The following is a 25,488-nucleotide window of genomic DNA, read 5'->3' as shown; positions in this document are numbered from 1 at the left end:
ATGGAAGGATACAACACCACCTGGATTAATGGTTCAATATATGAAATAGCAGAGAACGCAACGGTCTTCTGTGGGTGAGTTGACACTTTACAATTATATTTTACTCCTGCATAGAGGTTGGAAAGTTATATTCTATTTTGATCTGTTCATATTACTGTTTATAAAAATATATACAGCATACATAAGCATCTATTATTTTTACAGGGTGGATATTGAAGCACAGATGACCATGTTTGCATATTACTACGCTTGTATTGGATTAGAATATTTAATTGTTAGTTATTTCCAAGTAAGTGGGTTCAACTTCATTCTCAAAGTGCTTTCGTTCCACTGAGTTTTGCAACCTTGATAGGTTATTTCATCTACAACTGTTATTTTTAAACATGTATTCAACCCTGCTCTGTGTAGATTGTCCTTTGCGTATCTGCTTCTACAAGACAGATCCAGAGAATCAAGAAAACTTACTTTAGGAAGATCATGAGAATGTATATTGGTTGGTTTGACTGCAATTCAGTTGGAGAATTAAACACTAGGATGTCAGAGTAAGACCTAAACCCATGGGTTATTTTCTACAGAGATCTGTGGACAATTGAGGGCATTCCTGAAAGATGTTTCTAGAAAAACCTCTCAAATTTAGGGTTTGACCCATTTTAGCCGGTTCACTATTTTGGACATGTTCTTTCACCTCCTTGACATCAACAAGATCAGCGATGCTATAGCTGACCAGGTGTCTATCTTCATCAAGAGGATCTCCACTTTCATCTTCAGCTTCATGGTGGGGTTCATCAGAGTTTGGAAGTTGACCCTGGTGGTCATCACAGTAGGCCCACTTATAGGACTTGCTGCTGGGCTAATGGCCATGGTGTGATGGGTTGAATACAATGTATTAAATTCCTAAATTCAGTGATGGTCATTCTGTTTTTGGATGTAACAGCCTCTGAGTCTGTGTGTGCGGTAGTCTCACACCACCTCTGTATTCTCTGTGACGCTGTGATGTGTGAAATGTACTATGGATAAACCAGTCTGGTTTGAATGTGGGAACGTTGGGAAGTGTTCTCCACTCATTGACTTCTCAGGCTGTTGCCAGACTGACAGTTCGGGAGCTCCAGGCCTATGACAAGGCAGGGGCAGTAGCTGATGAGGTACCGTCATCCATCAGAACAGTGGCAGCCTTTGGAGGAGAGGGTAACTTGAAATACTGACAGGATCTTAATTCGATCACCAAGTTGTTGCCAGAAATGCAAATGTGTAGTGTATTACATTTTTTTTAAAGCTCATACATTTTGTAATTTACACTTTAAAATGTCAGACTTGATTTGCCCTAACAAAAAATGAATCAACCCCTACAAAAAGGTCAGTTAATTATAATCCTGCTGTGAGAAACTTGTCAAATTAACCTTCCCTTCCCTGACTTCAATGTCTTGGCGCTTGAAATTAGTTATAAAAATGCATTTCACATTTGAACAGGTATGACAAAAACCTTATTGAGGCTCCGAACTGGGGTGTGAAAAAAGGGAACGATCATTGGAGTGTTTCAAGGATACCTGCGGTGTGTCATCTTCCTCTGCTATGCTTTGGCATTCTGGTATGGTTCTAAACTGGTGATAAATGCTGCTGTAAGAGTACTCTTATCCACTTATGGTAACTCAGATTACCGTATAATAAATATGTATCCAATATTTTATACTATGATTGGTGAAAATGTAAGGATATGTTGGCTTGTATTTTGGTCTCCAGTTGTTCTTTGTGGTTCCCATGGCAGCTATGAACCTGAGTCAGGCCTCTCCCTGACTGGAAGCCTTCGCCTCAGGTCCAGCTGCAGCCAAGACAATCTTTGATACCATTGACTGGGTAAGGCCAGACTTCTAGAAAAACATTAACTAAGAACAACTACATTTCAGTTAAGAAGTATTTTATCAATCTTAACTTTCAGGAGCCAGAAATCTATTGTTTCTCAGAGGAGGGTCACAAACTACAAGGTGAAGGCTGATATTGAATTAGACTACATCACATTTAACTTCCCCTTTCGACCAGAAGTAAAGGTAACCCTTTTTGCTCAGCTCTTTATTTTGTTCACCGAAATTATTTCCCAAAATATACTGCGTCTCAATGTAAAACGACCTGTTTATTTGAGCATGCTGATTAGAGCAGGAGAAACCACAGCTTTTGTTGGGCCAAGTGGTTCAGTTTCTCATTCATGGGTGACTTTGGATGGCCGTGACATCTGCAGCCTGAACATCCAGTGCCTTCGCTCTCTGATTGGCATAACTATTGCTGAGAGCATCCGCTATGGGTGACCATGGACGACATTATCCAGGCCACCAAGGAGGCTAACATCTATAACTTTATCATGGACCTACCACCGGTACCACACCTTTAGCAAAGAAATACTGTGCATTTCTCTGATACCGTCTCATACAAGAAACACATTGAAATGTCAAAATTAGGAAATGTTTGTCTGTGGTTATATAGAGGTTTGATACACTGGTGGGTGAGGGTGGTGGTCAGATGAGTGGAGGACAGAAGAAGGATTCATATCGACCACGCTCTGATCCACAACCCCAGGATCCTGCAGCTGGACATGACTACCTTTGCTCAACGAGAGTGAGGCTGTTACACAGGAGGCACTTGACAAGGTGGGTGACTCCCAGCACAAAATCTATCAATCATTATATCACCACAAAGTCAAAGCCTGTGATCTCACATCCAACTGTCAACTGAAATCATCCCTGATGCTATAGCTGGCAGTATCATAATTAAATCAGACAAATTCCTTAACACAATGGAAAATTAGATTGAACCTCAAAGGTCAAAGGTACTGAGGTCATTCTATAAGCAGCCTTGTGTTATCAGTTTTGTATTAATGTACTTTATTCAATATCTGAGAGAAATTAGTGTCCCTCCTATATTCCTACAGCATTCTAAGGAGGAAGCAATGGAACCAGCGCCAGTGGCTCGAATCCTGAAGTATAACACGTCAAAGTGGCCCTACATGCTATTGGGATCTATAGGAGCTACCATCAACGGCTCCGCCAATCCAATCTATTCTATTTTATTCAGACAGATGTTTGGGGTGAGAGGCTATAGATTATGTACATTTCAAGCCTAGGTTTATAATCTAGTTTCATATTACCTGGGCTGGTAGTGATACTTGTAGTTGTTGCTATTCCATGAAATTCCTTTAATTCCATCCATATTGTTATTTGGATTCACAGACGTTCTCTACATGTGACTTGGATGGAGAGAGAGCGCAGATCAATAGAATATGTATCCTGTTCTGCGCTGTGGCAAGTTTCTTCTCTGTCATTACAGGTAGTTACAGTATGTTTTATCGCACATCAGTATAATTATGCAGTTACAGTCCATAGTATGGTGCTAACATTCTGACGGCAGGCCCTAGTGATGTGTGTGAACACTGTTGTTGTTCTGTTGAAGGGCAATGCCTTTGGGAAGTCTGGGGAGCTGCTGACCTGCAGGTTAAGGAAAGGTGGGCTTCCAGGCCATGTTGAAACAGGTGGTGGGCTGGTTTGATGACCCCAGCAACAGCCCTGGAGATCTCATGACCAGGCTGGCCACGCCTCCATGGTCCAGAGGGTGAGTGTCAGTTACACATACTGTGGACCGTGACATTTGAATCCATTGGAATTGATGATTACCAATGATGAGATGATCCAAATGGTCATTTTCAAAATATTTCCTTGTGCCTCATACTGTATGTATTTCTGTCTATTAAATGAGCTATGAGAATGAATAGTATTTCCTCTCTAGGCAACTGGATCACAGATTGGGATGATTGTGAACTCCTTGAACAACATCGGAGCGTCTTTCATCATTGCGTTCTACTTCAGCTGAAAGTTAAGCTTGGTGGTGATGTGCTTATTACCACTGATTGGCTTGTCTGAGTTCTTTCAAGCCAAAATGAGGATAAGAAGGCAGTGGAAGCAGCATGACAGGTGGTTGAACACTCCATTATGGGTTTATTAATTTAATAAAGGTCCTTAAATGGGTTATTAAAATACTTCTGTAACATTAAGCGAGGCACTAGTTCTGTCGTAAGGCTGGCCATGGAGAGCCTATATTTGAATCAATATGAACAGCAGCTGGAGGCTCCCTATAAATCTGCCAAGAAGGACAATATCTATGGCATCTGTTTTGCCTTTGTTCAGTGTGTTATCTTTATTGTGTATGCTGCCTCATTTAGATATGGAGGCTATCTGGTTAGCTGTGAAGGATTACATCACCTGGTGGCAATGACGGACTGGCCATCTGGTGCCCTGGGAGTTTTCCAGGTGGGCCGCTTGACAATTGGGGCCGATGCAACGCAAAATATAAATAACCCCAGCCCCCTCTTAAATAAAAATAACCAAGTGCTGTGTGTCTGACTGGCCCAGGCGAGTGGGCTGCCGGCCCACTGCCACCGCGGTTGGGTATTACATCTGTCAGCCTCTCTCTCCCAGCCAATTACTTTTGGTCTAGTCCATTCTAATTGTACCTGGGCCCCGCCCCTTTCCCATCTCTGTTAAGTGGTGACATTTGGATAAATAGTGGAGTGGCGCAAGATGGTCAAACAAAAAGAGAAACAGCGTAAAGGTGGTGTTGAAAAGCCGAAAGAGAAGAGGTTGAAGTCCCTTGAGGCTGATGCAGCCAAATGTTTTAAAATAACAAATTATTCATTTGGCGCCATTACCAGTCCATCATCTCAGCCGAGTGAGCATGAAGGCACTGGCAGCACAGAGAGCAGCCCATTGAGCCCAGCGATACCAGTTCAAATGTTAGTCAAGGCTTTTCAGCTGAAGCGGTAAAACAGAAGACAATAGGGATAAGATAAGCAATGTTTGGGTTTGGCTAGCTGGCTATTTAGTTATATCGGGTGCTTTTGTTCAAACAAGCGCTCTTTAATGTCACTTTCGTGAACCGACCAATCACAGCCTGGATGGGCCGGGACATTAAAAAAAGCTTGACGTGCAACAGCAAACTTTGGAAATGTTGAACTCATTGTTATGCATGAATAGTTATGATTATTGACCAGTTAGTACTTAGCGTTAACAAATTAGAGACTAACCACCAATGTCGACCATTTTCCTTTAAAGTATTTAATGACGGAACAAAACCTACAAAAATTATAAATGTTAGTTGTGTATTTCACTGCTGTATTGTCCAATTGGAATTAATATTATACTAGTGGTAGAAAGTGTACTATTATATGTATATACTAACATTATATAATTAATATACTAATAGTATACCATTACATTACATTAACATTATACTTTTTATTTCATGTTATATTGTTATACTAATTTATACTAATTATTCATCCAGGTTGAGGATAGTGCATCTGCAGTGGACAGATGTAGATTGAGCCAAGATGCCACTGCCACCCCAATTTTCTATTATTTTAAGAGGCCGAAGTCAGGGGACCTAGATATGTTTTTTAGTTTCCACCCCCAACAAAAGATGGAAAAGTCTGTGGTGCAGAAGGTATTCTTTTGTAAAGATGGGACCAACAGGAAGTGGCCGTCAGACAGTGAAGTGAACTATGCTTTATTCTACTTAATTTGTATGGCATTTGCAAAGCCCACAGAGAACAGCCCTTTCATGAATGGAATGGCAGACTGGAAGCATATCCATCAGAGAGTGGAAGAGCATGAGAAGAGCATTATGCATAGAGGTTATGCTGAGGCCTACTTTCTAAGGTCCTCCAAAGGTAACATTGAGAGCCTGTTCATCGGCAGTCAGATGTATACTCACGGAGCGCAAGTGCGCAGAAGAAGGCAAGTGCTAGAGCGCATTATAGATGTTGTTAAAGTCAAAGGCAAGAGGGGTCTGAGCCACAGAGGCATGCAGTCTGAAGCAACTTATACACTAGATGACAGCAGCATTGACCATGGCAAATATTTAGAGATTATAATTCTGCTGGGAATGTATGACCTGTGTATGAAAGAGCATCTCAGTGCCTGCAAAGAGAAAAGCAAAAAACTGCATGAGTCTGGGTCAAGAGGGGGCAGAGGCTCTCTAATCACTCTATCATCAAAGACTAACATCGATACCGTCATTACCACAATCCAACACACAATGCAGGCCACCATAGCAAGTTAAATCCAGGAAGCTGGTATGTTTTCAGTCCAGATTGACACTGTGAAGGACATTACAACACAAGGTCAATGCTCTGTCATAGTCAGATATGTGACAAACGTCATCCATGAGAGGCTTGTGGCTGTGGTGAAATTAACAACATAGCTGTGTTCTTCCGTGAATCCTACCAGAGGATGAACATTTGGGAGAAGAAGTGCAAGGACACAAGACACAGACGTCTTGCTCCAATTGGAGAGACATGCTGGTGGGCTAAAGACAGTGCCTGAAAGAAGGTCTTTGGAGCTTTTGGAAATCCAGATGAGGGTGTGTTGATGTCCTTCTCACTCTTTCAACCATACAAGATCAGAAAAACATCAACACTACTGCATGGGTCAAGGCACAAGGATACATTGAGGTGTTGCTGAAGTATGAAACAATATATCCCGCTCAGATATTCCTCAGAATATTTCAGGTCACCTCACCAGTCTCAAAATATCTTCAAACAAGTGGAATGGACATTCTGTCTGCGCATCGTATGGTTGTGTCTACAGAGGAGCAGCTGAAAGGAATGGCAAGAGATTTTGAAAAAGTCAAAGCAGCTGCAGACACATTTGTTCAGTGGGCCAACAGGAAGTTGCAGGAACGGGATGGGGAAACAGAGCTGGAGTTCGATATCACTCTGCCAACAAAAAGGGCTTGAAAGAAGAAAACCATGCCTGGAGAGATGGCACAAGATGAGACTTTCTGGGGCAGAGAGTGCATTGGATTGGTGTCCATCATCAAATTCTGGATACAGTTATAGATAGCATCCATTGTCGATTTCTGAGTAATGGCACTTTGTATGCCAACCTGGCTCTTCTGCACCCTAAACACTTTAGTCAGCTAACATACAGTGCCACTGGCCTTCCACAGACAGTCCTTCCACAGACAGCCCTTCAAGAACTAAGCAAATGTTTGATCAAATTTGACAGCAGATTAACGGTGGCCAATTTACAGAGTGAGCTCGTGAGTCTGGCAGAACAGTGGACTAGGTTAAAACAATTGGGATTTGAAGAATACACAACCAGGACTATGAGGATCATGGACCTGAAGGAAATGAAGACGAGGTGGAGATGGTGAACAAGAGCTGTTCATCTTGCAAGTAATGTCCAGTGTGTTGCTACCATATTCTTAGTCCGTACAACCTATTGACCGACGCATACCACATCCTGGGGGGCTTTGGATCTGAGTCAATCAGACTAATGCCAATGTTGTGTGATTCCCCAGAGTGATCTCTGCCATTGTGATCAGTGGGAAGGCACTGGGAAAAGCTTTCTCATTAAGCCACAGATTATGCCAAAACCAGATTACAGCTGCCCAGTTGTTCAAACTGTTAATGAGAGAAACGTGTCTAAATTTTTCCATTACAAATTCAATTTATTCAATCAGACATTTTCAGGAAAATTTGGTGTGTAATAATGCCATGCCCTCTCTCCAGGAGCATTTAAAAAAGGGGGGGGTTAAAATTCATGAACTGCAAGTTCACCTATCCAACCCGGACTGACATCCAGGTGTTACATGGACTACTGGTGTCTTTGAACCGGGCCAGAACCTGACCTTTGTGGGCAGCAGTGGCTATAGGAAGAGCACTAGTGTACAGCTGTGGGAGAGGTTCTATGATCTAGATGAGGGCAGAGTGGATGAGATGCCACACCAGCCACAACCTATTTACATTACCTTTATCTTAGTTCTGCCATGTAGATGGAATCAGAGGGACACACAGTGCCTGTCATAGTTTATTTGTATTTACAATAAACACATCCTTGCTCTTATTTCATTTTAGTTGATTGATGGCTGTCCATCACACACTGTCAACGTGCCCTTCCTGAAGGCTCAGATTAGCATTGTCTCCCAAGAACCAGTGCTGTTTGACTGTGGTATTACTGAAAATATCCAGCATGATGATAACACAAGGAACATGAGCATGGTGGAGATTGTTGAAGCTGCCAAGAAAGCTCATCTCCAATACTTTGTGATGACTCTACCAGATGTGAGTAGTGTAACTGAAATTGTACTATCTTTTGTAATACTTCTATGTCATAATATCCCACTTCACTTTGTACTGTGACGAATGTCAAAGATGAATATTTTATTGTGGTGGGAACATGTTATTATCTTCTGATACTGTTTGCTCTCATTGTATTGTAAGTACTGTACTGGACATTCCTGTGTTTGACTATCGCCAATAGTTAGGAAACCCAAGATTCTGGTACTGGATGAGGCCACCTCTGCTTTGGACACAGAGAGTGAAAAGGTTCCCAGATAGCATAGCCGTCATGTCCCAAGGCGCTGTCATAGAAAGAGGGACTCATGAGAAACTCATGGCTGAGAGAGCTACCTACTATAAACTATTCACAGCAGGGGCTCCAATCAGCTAAAGCACATTTTTCTAGAGATGGGATGCATTACGAGGAGATGGAGTTTGTCACTAACCAAAGTACATCTACAGTGCCTTGCGAAAGTATTCGGCCCCCTTGAACTTTGCGACCTTTTGCCACATTTCAGGCTTCAAACATAAAGATATAAAACTGTATTTTTTTGTGAAGAATCAACAACAAGTGGGACACAATCATGAAGTGGAACAACATTTATTGGATATTTCAAACTTTTTTAACAAATCAAAAACTGAAAAATTGGGCGTGCAAAATTATTCAGCCCCTTTACTTTCAGTGCAGCAAACTCTCTCCAGAAGTTCAGTGAGGATCTCTGAATGATCCAATGTTGACCTAAATGACTAATGATGATAAATACAATCCACCTGTGTGTAATCAAGTCTCCGTATAAATGCACCTGCACTGTGATAGTCTCAGAGGTCCGTTAAAAGCGCAGAGAGCATCATGAAGAACAAGGAACACACCAGGCAGGTCCGAGATCCGGTTTTAAACTTCTTCACAACAGTATTTGGATACAAAAAGATTTCCCAAGCTTTAAACATCCCAAGGAGCACTGTGCAAGCGATAATATTGAAATGGAAGGAGTATCAGACCACTGCACATCTACCAAGACCTGGCCGTCCCTCTAAACTTTCAGCTCATACAAGGAGAAGACTGATCAGAGATGCAGCCAAGAGGCCCATGATCACTCTGGATGAACTGCAGAGATCTACAGCTGAGGTGGGAGACTCTGTACATAGGACAACAATCAGTTGTATATTGCACAAATCTGGCCTTTATGGAAGAGTGGCAAGAAGAAAGCCATTTCTTAAAGATATCCATAAAAAGTGTTGTTTAAAGTTTGCCACAAGCCACCTGGGAGACACACCAAACATGTGGAAGAAGGTGCTCTGGTCAGATGAAACCAAAATTGAACTTTTTGGCAACAATGCAAAATGTTATGTTTGCCGTAAAAGCAACACAGCTGAACACACCATCCCCACTGTCAAACATGGTGGTGGCAGCATCATGGTTTGGGCCTGCTTTTCTTCAGCAGGGACAGAGAAGATGGTTAAAATTGATGGGAAGATGGATGGAGCCAAATACAGGACCATTCTCGAAGACTCCTGATGGAGTCTGCAAAAGACCTGAGACTGGGACGGAGATTTGTCTTCCAACAAGACAATGATCCAAAACATAAAGCAAAATCTACAATGGAATGGTTCAAAAATAAACATATCCAGGTGTTAGAATGGCCAAGTCAAAGTCCAGACCTGAATCCAATCGAGAATCTGTGGAAAGAACTGAAAACTGCTGTTCACAAATGCTCTCCATCCAACCTCACTGAGCTCGAGCTGTTTTGCAAGGAGGAATGAGAAAAAATTTAAGTCTCTCGATGTGCAAAAATGATAGAGACATACCCCAAGCGACTTACAGCTGTAATCGCAGCAAAAGGTGGCGCTACAAAGTATTAACTTAAGGGGGCTGAATAATTTTGCACGCCCAATTTTTCAGTTTTTGATTTGTTAAAAAAGTTTGAAATATCCAATAAATGTCGTTCCACTTCATGATTGTGTCCCACTTGTTGTTGATTCTTCACAAAAAAATACAGTTTTATATCTTTATGTTTGAAGCCTGAAATGTGGCAAAAGGTCGCAAAGTTCAAGGGGGCCGAATACTTTCGCAAGGCACTGTATGTGATATTTTTATGATACATGTGGAATAACTATAGACTAAACATCAAAGTCCATGGTGGGAAGTATTCAGACCGCTTAATTTCTTACAAATTCTGTTACATTACAGCCTTATTCTAAAATTGAATACATTTTTTAAAATCCTCATCAATCCACACACAATAGCCCATAATGACAAAGCAAAAACAGGTTTTTAGAATTTGTGCAAATGTATTAAAAATACAAAACAGATAACTTATTTACATTCAGACCGTTTGCTAAGAGACTTAAAATTGTGCTCAGGTGCATCCTGTTTCCATTGATCATCCTTGAGCTGTTTCTACAACTTGATTGAAGTCCACCTGTGATAAATGTAATTGTTTGGACAATATTTGGAAAGGCACACATCTGTCTATATAGGGTCCCACAGTTGACAGTGCATGTCAGAGCAAAATCCAAGCCATGAGGTCGAAGGAATTATCCGTAGCGCTCCGAGACAGGATTGTGTCGAGGCACAGATCTGGGGAAGGGCACCAAAAACATGTCTGCAGCATTGAAGGTCCCCCAAGAACACAGTGGCCTCAATCATTCTTAAATGGAAGAAGTTTGGAACCACCAAGACTCTTCTTAGACCTGGCCGCCCGGCCAAACTGAGCAATAGAGGGAGAAGGACCTTGGTCAGGGAGGTGACCATGAACCCGATGGTCACTCTGACAGAGCTCCAGAGGTACTCTGTGGAGATGGGAGAACCTTCCAAAAGGACAACCATCTCTGCAGCACTCCACCAATCAGGCCTTTACGGTAGACTGGCCAGACAGAAGCCACTCCTCAGTAGAAGGCACCTAAAGGACTCTCAGACCATGAGAAATAAGATTCACTGCTCTGTTGAAACCAAGATTGAACTCTTTGGCCTATATTCCAAGTCACGTCTGGAGGAAACCAACTAGTCATGATCGAGGGAAAGGTGAACAGAGAGATCCTTGATAAAAACCTGCTCCAGAGCGCTCAGGACCTCAGACTGGGGTGAAGGTTCACCTTCCAACATGACAACGATGCTAAGCACACAGCCAAGACAACTCAGGAGTGGCTTCGGGACAAGTCTCTGAATGTCCTTGAGTGGACCAGCCAGAACCCGGACTTGAACTTGATTGAACATCTCAGAGCTTGAGAGGATCTGCAGAGAAGAATGAGAGAAACTCCCCAAATACAGGTGTTCCAAGCTTGTAGCGTCATACCCAACAAGAATCGAGGCTGTAATTGCTTCCAAAGGTGCTTCATCAAATTACTGAGTAAAGGGTTTTGAAAACTTATGTAAATGTGATATTTCTGAAATTTGCAAAAATGTCTGAAAACTTGTTTTTGCTTTGTCATTGTGGGGTATTGCGTGTAGATTTAGGATAAAACATTTTTTAATGAATTTCAGAATAAGGCTGCAACGTAAGAAAATGTGGAAAAAGTGAAGGGGTCTGAATACTTTACGAATGCACTGTACATTGGGAAATGTAATGTGTTGTCCTTGAGAAACAGTGATGGTGTGTTGATGGCGTGTGCTGCGACCATAAACGACAGGTAACATTGGTTTGTTGTATCTGTCTTAAATTGTCCTTGATGAAAAGAACACCTCAAACCGTATATATTTGATGGATATGTAACTGGATAAATGAATGATGGACTCTAGATATGAAGGAAACTTCTCTTTGGTCTCAATTCTGTATGAAATACTGTATGTCATAGGTGACCTCTGAATGAAGCTGTAGTTTACAATTGAACTGTGGTGTTGAAATGCCCAACACAATTGTGTGCTAGTAAATGCTAACACCTTTCACAAACCACCAAGTAATTGTACATCATTTTGTGCATTAAGTAAGCCAAGGATTTTTCACAAACGATGTACTCCATGAACTTAGTTTGCCAAGTGATTAGTGGGCATATTCTGAAAGCACCTGCTGATTTATCAGCATTATGAACCTCCTGCTGAACCTTTCCAGGTTCAGCATTAACACGTAACAACACACAATCACAGATGTCTCCTCAGGCCTGGATAGGCTGAGCAAGCACTAAGTGGACAGTTATATAATTTATCTGACCAAACTTGCAAGGTAACCATGTAGCCTCCTAGCAACAGATAATGGGGGTAAGCTAAGGAGAGTACCCTGTTAGAAAATGTACATCTTCTTGAAGAGTTACATGTAATATAAAATATGATATTTAGCAGATGCTTTTATCCAAAGCGACTTGATGTAATGCTTCATACATCTTACGTATGTGTGGTCCTGGGATTTGAACCCACTACCCTGGTGTTACACACTCTACCAACTGAGCTACAAAGGTCCATGTGTATACCAGACAATGTGTTATGCAGTACATTTTGGTATAGGCCTACATCCAAATTGGCTTGTACAGAGTGACATTTAGATACGTTTAAGTTAGTACATTATAGTAACAGCTGTGATAAGGATGGGTATTTACTACAGTAGCAAAAAGCAGGGCTGTTAATAATCATTTATTTTTGCTACATTATCATTAGTAGTAAGGTTTATGCCAGAATAATATGGTTATGATGATGAGGTAAATTGTTATTGTCATGAATTCTATATTTTGGTGAAATGGCTCATGTTTCACAAAAAACAAACACTGGTAGAACAATTCAAAACTTCTCAAGGAATTATCTGTTATATTTAAAGTTCCAATGCAGCTGTTTTTAATCTCAACATCAAAACATTTCTGGGAGTGGTCTGAGTGGGGAGAACTGAAAGTTATTGGCCGAGATTTGGTACTCTCTTATTAGTCTTAACTAAATTAATGCTTGGTGATGTCACCAGTCTGACCAAAACTCCATCCCACCTAGCGCTGAGCAATTTAGTGCTTTTTGAGGTCATTTCAGTTCGATAATTTTTTGGACATTAAATGTGCTATTCATTATGTGGGCTGAATGCTGTAACAACACAGATTTTTATTAGATTTTTTATTAAAGTCCCATGATGCTAGTGACTGCCCATTATTGCTTAACCATCATTTATTCACATGACTTTACTTTAATAAAATATTTCAGTTGTTGTGTATATTACATTTGTTTTATTTGATGACTTATTATTTCAGTCATCATCTCATCTCTATAGAGCTGCTGCCTACGCTGTCTGACAAAATCACTATTTTGTAGTTCTTCAAATGAAATAAGACATACTTTTATGACTGCTGAATATCAACAAGTGTAAAGATACCTCACAGCTGTTCTCTATATCGCCTCAAGGTCTGGTATTCATCTCTCTTCCATAGCAGGCTTAAAAGAAACACAGACAGGACAAGGAGCTGCGCAATGGATTTGGGTCATTGTAGTTAATTACCACATTTTATGCGCTAAACTAGGTAGAATATTGTCTGGTTGAAAACTAGAACTCCCTACTACATCACACAGTTCAGCCTGGCTCTGGTTTATCTGTAGAGAAACTGTGATGTGCGTGTTGAGCTCACAGAAGAAAAAAAAATGAAATGGAATTCAAATAATTGAACTGACATCAGTCAATTTGTTGTTTTAAAAAAAAGAAAAATAACTGACATTTCGGTTAATCAACCTGCACTAAACACCAAAACAGACTGAAATTTCAGGCTATCTTTTCAACCTCATAAAATGGAAAAATAATAATAATATATATATATATATAGTAACTCTTCCTCAAGGAAAAACATTAATCTAAATTGGAATCACAGTAGAATGAGAACATTTACAGGCTCCCGAGTGGCGCAGCAGTCTAAGGCACTGCATCTCAGTGCAATAGGTGTCACTACAGTCCCTGGTTCAAATCCAGGCTATATCACATCCGGCTGTGATTGGGATTCCCATAGGGTGGCGCACAATTAGTCCAGCGTCATCCGGCCATTATTTTAAATAAGAATTTGTTCTTAACTGACTTGCCTAGTTAAATAAAGGTTAAAAACAGTAAAGGAAATTGATAAAACACATTTTGTTTACAATTTACTTTAATTTTTTTTGTCTTAAAAAAACACCAGCTCACTCGTTTCACACTGTACATGTAACATACAATTTAACATTGCAAAAACTATAATCCACATTTTACAACAAGGTAAATAGCTTAGCAAAAGATATCTACATTACAACCATAAACAAATTGCCATAGGAGTCAGGCAATCTATGTTCATTATAATGCAATTCGTCATTGTGTCAAGTGACGATGTACAAACATTTAGTCTAATTTCCTCTCCTTGTCTCCTATCAACAAGTGAACACCGTAGGGGATGAGTGCCACCACACTAAGAGGGACTGCAGCACTCTTACAGAATGAGAGTGTGTAGAACAGGATCTCTGTGTGAGTGGGAATTTTGATGAAATCGTACAGCTGCAGAGAGGTCAGATTGGCTGCTACACACATGAGTTTAAACCTAGTCTTGTAGCCGTTCTTCACTTTGCAGCTCTGGATGAACATCTGAGAGTTAATGGCCAGGCCAAGTCCAAACAATGCTCCCAGGTTCCTCACTAAACCAGCAAAAGGTGTAGTGTCCAGGTGGATCCAGTCTGGATTGGCACACCACTTCTTTGCTTTAGGTATCGACCACAATAGGTCAATGTCTATCATTTTAAGGAGCAAGTAAAGGCTGACGGCAAAGGAGAACAGAAATAAGCTAGTGTGAAGGTAGACTTTTAAACTGGCTGTGTGGATCGAGGGAACATGCTCAAATGCTTCAGCAACTAGTATACCTGTTGAGAATTAAAACATATATATACTGTAGTGAAAATGTCTACCAAGTGAAAACACACACCATGTAAACACTAATTGGTCATAATAGAAGTCTTACCAGCTAGAACACCAAGGATAACCTGGTGAGGGAAGTGTGTGGCGATGAAGATCCTGGAGATGCCAACACTAATCTGAATGATCCAAAATGCCATCCACAAAAATGACCACACAAGCCCAAACCTGAGAAGATTGAGGATAATTTAGGCCCTAATAGAGGCACACATTATACAGGCACAGACATTAATTCACAAAGCAACATAGTAACAGCATGCTCATGAATATGCCTACCTCTGGCAACCCTGAGTTGAGCTGTCACAAAGGCGTCTGGTAAAGTTGAGTGCTGATGTGATCATTACATACCAGACACATGAAGAGCCCATGGCATGACCGGATGGACTGCCTATACAAATGAACAGGGTTTATCTATCATACAAGCATGACACACATTCAGATCTTCACAAAGATATATTTCAGTTCACAAAACAATACATCAGACATTTTTGCCATTTTGCAATCCATTACATGGAATAATCCTTCAATCTCCAGAATGCATGATCACAATGATTGTCAGACAGGAAATTACACTGACCTGGTCCTGTTTCACAGGTAATGTGGAACTGCTCCAGCTGGGGGAGTGAATTATTCTGGTAAAAGAGAGTTTCATGCACCCACCAGTATGGCCGTTGACCAAACAGAATCCTAAAAACAAGAGAGTCAGATTTAAGCAATAATGCATGAGAGGGTGTGGTATGTGGCCAATATACCACGGCTATGGGCTGTTCTTATGTATGACGCAACGCGGAGTGCCTGGGTACAGCCCTTAGCTGTGGTATATTGGCCATATACCACAAACCCCCAAGGTGCCATACTGCTATTATAAACTGGTTACCAATGTAATTAGAGCAGTAAAAATAAATGTTGCGTCATACCCGTGGTATACAGTCTGATATACCACGGCTGTCAGCCAATCAGCATTCAGGGCTCGAACCACCCAGTTTATAATAACATTTATATAACAATATGTGTTTCAATACAATCAAATTCTGTATACTATGACAAACAAACTATATCTGTCAAAATATTTATGCAATGTCATACTGATCCCCTAGACAGCATGAGCATGTTGTTATAAGCATCAATACGCATAATGTTACTACACTTTCACTCACTATCTCTCCCTGCCTTTACTAGTTATGGCAACACAAGTGTAAAAATATATTTTTTAAACACAGTGAGCAGATGGTGTCCTACCATTTGAAAATTAGGTTGAACCAGTCTCCGATAACTGCCACCCATATCATCTTGGTGCCGACAATTTGGCTAAGCTGAAACCACAGAGGGAAATAGAGAGAAAAGATGTTACGAGGGTCGCCCACAGAGGACATGAAGTCAAGGAAGTCATGGTAGTCCTTGTAGTTGCTCTGGAGGTGCTGGATCACCAGCACCCCACTGCTGTGGATGAGGTCCATCTGGGGTTCAGTCTGTCTGGCACGACTGGGACAGCTGCTCCCTTGGCCACAACTACAATGCTGCACCGTGGACATCAGTCTCTCCCTTTTTAATAGAGAGAGAGAGAGAGAGAGAGAGCTGTTTTCTTTATATGTAAATGTACCATCATAAATCATTCAAAAGCTAAGTGTATGGGTTGACATTGTTTGATTGTGTTGGTATAATGTGAAATCAGCATTTTAAGGCATGTTGCACAAAGTTGTTTACAGGATGATAGTGTGGACATTAGATTGTCCACAGGTCATTACTTTTATTGGTTAAATATTAGCCATTCTATCCACCTCTGAGGACAGTGTTCGCACGCAAATGCACTGTTCGACCACCGGGGTCATTTACATAATGACATCATTTTCCCATTCAGTGATTCTCTGGTGGGGTGATTGGGCACTGTAACAACAATGGGTTTCTAACTGTGAAGTAAAACATCACGATATGTACTATTATTATTATATTGTTTATTATTAAAAGTAATTTTGGATTTTAATCATTACCCTAAGATAAGTGAACATCCCTTACTACAGTGGTTCTCGAACCTCTGCTCTGGGACACCCAGATATTTCACAACTTGATTCACTTATCAAGGGCTTTATTATTAGTTGACTGTTCAGCTGTTCTGTCTGGAATAGTTCAAATACATTGAATGGCTGCGGACCCCAAAGGAGCAGTTTTGCTCTTATTTTTCTCAACTGAGAAAAAGGCTACCAGATGCCCCAGTGAGACCAATGGGATATCTAATGAAAATGAAGAACCGTGAACAGACCCCTTTTCTAGACAACCTCCAGGGACTAAACTGGTACTAAACTATGCTTTCTGCGTTCTACATTCTGTATCTTCATGCAGATATAAACTCGACTAAAATGTACAAATATATTTATGTATAAAGTTGATATAGGCTTTGCCTACAGGTACATGTCTTATATCGCCACAGGGTGGCGCAAATTCATGAGCACAGACAAAGAGACTAAAAACTTTGCATTGTGAAAAACGTGTCTCATTCCCTTTTTATTTTCATATCTGGTTTTAGACGAGACATAAGGAATAAACATCGAATTTGATAAATACTGTGCATTATAATTTGTATTGCATACATTTATTTCTTAAAGGACTAGCAACTTTAACTTTACATAAAAAAAAACTAAATTTCCGGTGTGCAGTCACAGTCCTTGTTTCCGTGAGCCGAAATTTTGAAAACTACTGCGAAAAGCTGACAGGAGTTCTGGGTCTAGGAACATCCGAAAATTGCTACGGTAACGTTGGCTAACAAAATTCACCATATTTTTTTTACAATTATAGCTAAAATAATTGTTATATGAATCGCGTCGGCCACGTTTGTTCATGAGTTGAGAGGTGGTTTGTTTTAAGCTAGCTGGGTTTGCTTAACCATGAGTTCATATATTTCAGTGTAAAGCTACAACAATCTGGGATTAGCTGTTTTATCAGAAAAATTGAATTCATGGATGTTGCAGCTGGGAAAAATATGGCCTAAACTAGCCCAGTATTGGACCAAAGGAGACTAACGTTACGCCGAGGACCTTACATGTTCTGATTTACAAGGGCGAATTGGCTCTGGAAGCCAAAACAAATGACATTACTCCATGTAAACAGGAATCAATTCTCAATTGCGGTACGGTTCTATAAACATATACCACTCCTTTCAAATCACGTCAATTTCACGAATACAAAATACACACTTACTATACCTGTTTTAACAGTTGCAGCCGACAGTATTTATCAGTGACAACACATTTGTGGCTTCTCTTCCATTTACACACAGGTGTTCAGAGACGCAGACCAGGTAGTTCACTCGGTCTTCCATCTGTTTTCCGTTAACAGGAGCTGCGACATGGAAATATGGCGGTGTGGGGACCCTAACCCTATAAGGTTGTGTATCAATGTGATTTATTGTTTAAATCTTTTTTTAGCAAACCTATCATCAATTGAAATTACCTTTATCCTGTCACGTGCACTGGATATAGCATGCGTAAACAGTAGTGAAATGCTTATTGCAAGCTCTTCTTCAACAATGACTAAGTCAGATGAAAATACACACTTGAATAAAGAAATACACAGGAGAAAAGTCACTACATACAGTTCCATACCAGTGCAGGGATACTGGTGATAGTTGTAACCAGGGTTAAAAGCAACTGAGCAGCAGGATGAATAGTAGCAGCAAATAGTGATCGTGTGTGCGTGTGTGTTTGATTGCACCTGCAATACATTTTTTGACTTTTTTATTTTCGAGGTGTATATATAAAAATCACACACACACTACCATTCAAAGCTTTTGGGTCGCTAAGAAATGTCCTTGTTTTTGAAAGAAAAGCACTTTTTTTGTCCATTTAAAATAACATAAAATTGATCAGAAATACAGTGTTGACATTGTTAATGTTGTAAATGACTATTGTAGCTGGAAATGGCAGATTTTTTATGGAATATCTACATAGGCGTACAGAGGCCCATTATCAGCAACCATCACTCCTGTGTTCCAATGGCACGTTTGGTTAGCTAATCCAAGTTTATAATTTTAAAAAGGCTAAATGATCATTATAAAACCCTTTTGCGATTGTTAGCACAGCTGAAAACTGTTGTACTGATTAAAGAAGCAATTAAACTGGCCTTCTTTAGACTAGTTGAGTATCTGGAGCATCAGCATTTGTAGGTTCGATTACAGGCTCAAAATGGCCAGAACCAAGTAACTTTCTTCTGAAACTCGTCAGTCTATTCATATTCTGAGAAATGAAGGCTATTCCATGCGAGAAATTGCCAAGAAACTGAAGATTTTGTACAATACTGTGTACTACTCCCTTCACAGAACAGCTCAAGCTGTTAAATTAAATAACCAGAATAGTAAGAGGAGTGGGAGGCCCCGGTGCACAACTGAGCAAGAGGACAAGTACATTAGTGTCTAGTTTTGAGAAACAGACTCCTCACAAGTCCTCAACTGGCAGCTTCATTAAATTGTACCCGCAAAACACCAGTCTCAACGTCAACAGTGAAGAAGCGACTCTGGGATGTTGGGCTTCTAGGCAGATTTGCAAAGAAAAAGCCATATATGATTTCCAAAGCCATGTGGAAACCATATATCCTGAGGCTGCATTTATTGTAGCTGGGGTTTACTAAATTTTATCAGCATATCAAATGCACGGCACGAACTGGTAGCATTCTGGACCATTGCGACTCTAACTTCCACAATGAATACAAAGCCCTCCCCCACCCTCCTTTCGGCAAATCTGACCATGACTCCATTTTGTTGCTCCCAGCCAATAGACAGACACTAAAACAGGAAACGCCCGTGCTCTGGTCTTATCCAATGCTGGTCTGACCAATCAGATTCCACGCTTCAAGATTGCTTCGATCACGTGGACTGGGATATGTTCCGGGTAGCTTCAGACAACAACATTGACGTATCCGCTGACTCGGTGAGCAAGTTTTTATTAGCAAGTGCATCGGTGATGTTGTACCCACTGTGACTATTAAAACATTCCCTCAGCAGAAACTGTGGATTGATGGCTGCATTCGCCAAAACTGAAAACGCGAATCACCACTTTTAATCATGGCAAGGCAACTGGAAACATGACATAATACGAACAGTGTAGCTATTCCTTCCAAGGCAATCAAACAAGCAAAGCATCAGTATAGAGACAAAGTAGAGTCGCAATTCAACGGCTCAAACACGAGACGTATGTGGCAGGGTCTACAGTCAATCACTGATTACAAAAAGAAAACCAGCCCCATCGGACATTGACGACACGGCCCGCTACCAAAGCCTGTGGGCTCTCCTTCACCGTCGCCAATGTGAGTAAAACATTTAAATGTATTAACCATCGCAAGGCTGCTGGCCCAGATGGCATCCCTTGCCGAGTCCTCAGAGCATGCACAGACCGGCTGGCTGGCTGGTGTGTTTACGGACATATTCAATCCCTATTCCAGTCTGCTGTGTCCACATGCTTCAAGATGGCCACCATTGTTCTTGTTCCCAAGAAAGCTAAGGTAACTGAACTAAATGACTTCTGTCATCATGAAGTGCTTTGAGAGACTAGTCAAGGACTAGTCCACCCTCTCTGATACCCTAGACCCACTCCAATTTGCTTACCGCCCCAATAGGTCCACAGACATCGCAATCGCCTGCACACTGCCCTATCCCATCTAGACAAGAGGAATACCTATGTCAGAATGCTGTTAATTGACTACAGCTCAGCATTTAACACCATAGTACCCTCAACTCGACATTAAGCTCGAGACCCTGGGTCTCAACCCCACCCTGTGCAACTGGGTCCTGGACTTTCTGACGAGCCGCCCCCAGGTGTTGAGGGTAGGAAACATCTCCACCCCGCTGATCATCAACACTGGGTCCCCACAAGGGTGCGTTCTCAGCCCTCTCCTGTACTCCCTGTTAACTCATGACTGCGTGGCCATGCACGTGGACTTCAGGAAACAGCAGAGGGAGCACACCTATCCACATCGACAGGACAGCAGTGGAGAAGGTGAAAAGATTTAAGTTCACAGACAAACTGAAATGGTCCACCCACACAAACAGCATTGTGAAGAAGGTGCAACCAGGGCTGTATCACCGCCTGGTACGGCAACCGCTCTGCCCTCAACCGCAAGGCTCTCCAGAGGATGGTGCGGTCTGCACAACTCCTCACCGGGGGCAAACTATCTGCCCTCCAGGACACCTACAGCACCCGATATCACAGGAAGGCCAAAAAGATCATCAAGGACAGCAACCACCCGAGCCACTGCCTGTTCACCCCGCTATCATCCAGAAGGTGAGGTCAGTACAGGACCGAGAGACTGAAAAACAGCTTCTATCTCAAGGCCATCAGACTGTTAAAACAGCTGTCACTAACATACAGACTCAAATCTCTGGCCACTTTATTAAATCTATTCATTAAACTGATTAAAGGTATCAGTAGTCACTTTAAATAACGCCACTTTAATAATATCTACATATCCTACATTACTCATCTCATATGTAGATACTGTATTCTATACCATCTACTGCATCTTGCCTATGCCGCACAGCCATCGCTCATCCATATACAGTTGAAGTCGGAAGTTTACATACTTAGGTTGGAGTCATTAAAACTTGTTTTTCAATCACTCCACAAATTTCTTGTTAACAAACTAGAGTTTTGGCAAGTCGGCAGTAGTATCTATCTACTAACTAAATATACTTTCCTGCAACCCGGCTCACCCAATGCTCACCCCGCCGATCCATCACGACTGGTCTGCCGACGTAATCGTCCGATGTGGTTTCAACCACCTTTTCCATTGCGATGACGCTAAAAACCCATCCGCTAGCCCCGGCCCGCTAGCTCTCTGAACTCCGTTGTCTCTCGCTCACCTAGTGTAGTAGCGACTATCGAACGGTGACCTAAACTGGGATATGCTTAACACCCCGGCCGTCCTACAATCTAAGCTTGATGCCCTCAACCTCACACAAATTATCAAGGAACCTACCAGGTACAACCCTAAATCTGTAAACACGGGCACCCTCATACAGTGGGGAAAAAAGTATTTAGTCAGCCACCAATTGTGCAAGTTCTCCCACTTAAAAAGATGAGAGGCCTGTAATTTTCATCATAGGTACACTTCAACTATGACAGACAAAATGAGGGGGAAAAAAATCCAGAAAATCACTTTCTGTCAATTTATAAAGCACGTTTGATCCATAAAAACTAAAAAATATTTAAAGTTGCCTATAAACTTTGCCAAAATATTTCAAACTACTTTTGTAATACAACTTTAGGTATTTTTAAACGTTAATAATCGATCAAATTGTAGACGGGTCTATCTGTTGTTCAATACAGGAAGACAACAAACCAGCACTACTTTTCACGTCTTGCGCAACTCTCAACGGTGTTGCCCAATTCCTAGTTGGCCTACTTCTTCATTGCACAAAGGAATAACCTCAACCAAATTCCAAAGACTGGTGACACCCAGTGGAAGCGGTAGGAACCAGTTCCTAAGAAATATCGTTTGCCAACGAGAACTTACTGAACAGACAGAGACCTCAAAAAAATCTGAACGGTTAGTCCTCTGGGTTTTGCCTGCTACATACGTTCTGTTATACTCAGACATGATTCAAACAGTTTTAGAAACTTCAGAGTGTTTTCTATCCAAATCTACGAATAATATGCATATCTTATATTCTTGGCTTGAGTAGCAGGAAGTTGAAATTGGGCACGCTATTTATCAAAAAGTGAAAATTCTGCCTCCTTGCCCCAAGAGGTTAATCAAACAAAAGGACCAATTGTGATGTTTATGGGACATATTGGAGTGCCAACAAAAGAAGCTCGTCAAAGGTAATGCATGTTTTATATTTTATTTCTGCGTTTTGTGTAGTTCCTGCAGGGTTGAAATATGCTACCCTCTTTGTTTACTGGTTGTGCTATCACAGATAATAGCTTATTATGCTTTCGCCGAAAAGCCTTTAAAAAAAATCTGACATGTTGGCTGGATTCACGAGTGTAGCTTTAATTGAGTATCTTACATGTGTGATTTAATGAAAGTTTGATTTTTATATAATTTTTAAATTTGCTGCGCTGCATTTTCCCTGTTTTTTTGCCCAAGTGGGACGTGACTGTCCCGCCTATCCGTAAGAAGTTTTAAATAAGCATGCTCCATCCAAAAAATTGTTGAACAAAGAACAGATATAGATAGCCCTTGGTTCACTACAGACTTGACTGCCCTGACCAGCACAAAAACATCCTGTGGTGAATGTACTGCATTAGCATCGAATAGCCCCCACGATATACAACTTTTCAGGGAAGTTAGGAACCAATATACAGTCAGTTAGGAAAGCAAAGGCTAGCTTTATGAAACAGAAATTTGCATAGATTTTTAGATTTTTGTCCTATATACACTTTTTTTGTTGGTTTCAATAGATGAGTATTCAGGAAAAAACAGGACACGTTTACTTTTTCCTTTAAAGTGATCGTGTCCCCAAACAAAGCCAAGAAAGACAGAATATATCAACAAAGCCAAACAGGGATTTCGGGATTGGAAATTAGAGCAATTTATGGTAAATTGGGAAGAAATCTGTTGGGAATATTGTACCGTTTGAATGTTGACCATGTGTTAAACCACAGAAGTCAAATGATTTGTTTTTCTTTTATTCAAGGTGAGATATTGCATTTTATTTTCCGAGACATCAACCAAAGTGACTGACTGTGCATACATTAAGTCGGAAGTTTACATACACTTAGGTTGGAGTCATTAAAACTAGTTTTTCAACCACTCCACAAATTTCTTGTTAGCAAACTATAGTTTTGGCAAGTCGGTTAGGACATCTACTTTGTGCATGACACAAGAAATTTTACCAACAATTGTTTACAGACTGATTATTTCACTTAATTCACTGTATCACAATTCCAGTGGGTCAGAAGTTTACATACACTAAGTTCACTGCCTTTAAACAGCTTGGAAAATTCCAGAAAATTGTCATGGCTTTAGAACCTTCTGATAGGCTAATTGACATAATTTGAGTCGATTGGAGGTTTACCTGTGGATGTATTTCAAGGCCTACCTTCAAAATCAGTGCCTCTGCTTGACATCATGGGAAAATCAAAAGAAATTGTAAAAACATTGTAGACCTCCACAAGTCTGGTTCATCCTTGGGATCAATTTCCAAACGCCTGAAGGTACCACCTTCATCTGTACAAAAAAATAGTACACTAGTATTAACACCATGGGACCACGCAGCCATCATACCGATCAGGAAGGAGACACGTTCTGTCTCCTAGAGATGAACGTACTTTGGTGCGAAAAGTGCAAATCAATCCCAGAACAACAGCAAAAGGACCTTGTGAAGATGCTGGAGGAAACCGGTACAAAACTATCTATATCCACAGTAAAACGAGTCCTATATCGGCATAACCTGAAAGGCTGCTCAGCAAGGAAGAAGCCACTGCTCCAAAACCGCCATAAAAAAAGCCAGACTACGGTTTGCCACTGCACATGGGGACAAAGATTGTACTTTTTGGAGAAATGTCCTCTGGTCCTTATGTTTGTAGGAAAAAGGGGGAGGCTTGCAAGCCAAAGAACACCATCCCAACCGTGAAGCACGGGGTGGCAGCATCATGTTATTGGGGTGCTTTGCCGCAGGAGGGACTGGTGCACTTCACAAAATAGATGGCATCACGAGGCAGGAAAATGATGTGGATATATTGAAGCAACATCTCAAGACATCAGTCAAAGTTGATGTTTGGTCTCAAATGGGTCTTCCAAATGGACAATGACCCCAAGCATACTTCCAAAGTTGTGGGAAAATGGCTTAAGGACAACAACGTCAAGGTATTGGAGTGGCCATCACAAAGCCCTGACCTCAATCTGATAGAAGATGTGGGCAGAACTGAAAAAGTGTGTGCGAGCAAGGAGGCCTAGAAACCTGACTCAGTTACACCAGCTCTGTCAGGAGGAATGTGCCAAAATTCACCCAGCTTATTCTGGGAAGCTTGTGGAAGGCTACCCTAAATGTTTGACCCAAGTTAAACAATTTAAAGACAATGCTACCAAATACTAATTGAGTGTTTGTAAACTTCTGACCCACTGGGAATGTGATGAAAGAAATAAAAGCTTAAATAAATAATTCTCTACTATTATTCTGACATTTCACATCTTAAAATAAAGTGGTCATCCTAACTGACCTAAGACATGGACTTTTTTACTAGGATTAAACTGAGTTTAAATGTATTTGGCTAAGGTGTATGTAATCTTCTGGCTTCAACTGTACATACACCTTCATGCTGAGGATCAACGAAGGAGGATCCTACCAGAGTGAGTACAGTAAATAGTAGAGTACAATAACAAGCGGTTTGGGCAACTTGTAGCTTTATCATGAATGTTATTATGTATGTGTTTCTTGTTATTCAAAGGCAAAATCAGAATGATAAATCTTTGATCGTACTTGTGTATGGGTGTTACTTTCCTCTTCATCAGTCTTGGCTGTGGCTCTATCTTGGAAGAAAGCATTGAAGACATTTTGCTTTCACTGGGGCCTCTGATCTCACACTCTGAGAGGGTCCTTAGTAAATGATGGAGCTCCTGATTTTGACTGGACGA

General features: G+C 41.0%; 1 protein-coding gene and 2 pseudogenes across 1 annotated transcript; 2 read left to right on the top strand and 1 right to left on the bottom strand.

The window, feature by feature from the left end:
• Nucleotides 1–6,775, top strand: LOC139385667 (bile salt export pump-like; annotated as a pseudogene).
• Nucleotides 6,776–7,146: 371 nt separating this feature from the next.
• On the top strand, nt 7,147–8,492 carry LOC139385659 (bile salt export pump-like; annotated as a pseudogene).
• Nucleotides 8,493–14,361: 5,869 nt separating this feature from the next.
• LOC139406020 (glucose-6-phosphatase 2-like) lies at nt 14,362–16,531 on the bottom strand. Its single transcript, XM_071148483.1, is given in 6 exon segments — nt 14,362–14,873; nt 14,972–15,093; nt 15,202–15,313; nt 15,503–15,612; nt 16,165–16,501; nt 16,504–16,531. Coding segments are annotated over 6 exon segments (1,221 nt in total).
• Nucleotides 16,532–25,488: the final 8,957 nt, after the last annotated feature.

The sequence above is a fragment of the Oncorhynchus clarkii genome, chromosome 3 (assembly GCF_045791955.1).
Source record: "Oncorhynchus clarkii lewisi isolate Uvic-CL-2024 chromosome 3, UVic_Ocla_1.0, whole genome shotgun sequence".
Lineage (NCBI taxonomy): Eukaryota > Metazoa > Chordata > Actinopteri > Salmoniformes > Salmonidae > Oncorhynchus > Oncorhynchus clarkii.
Note: the sequence above shows the minus strand (reverse complement) of the source record. Positions and strands in the feature narration are given on the sequence as shown.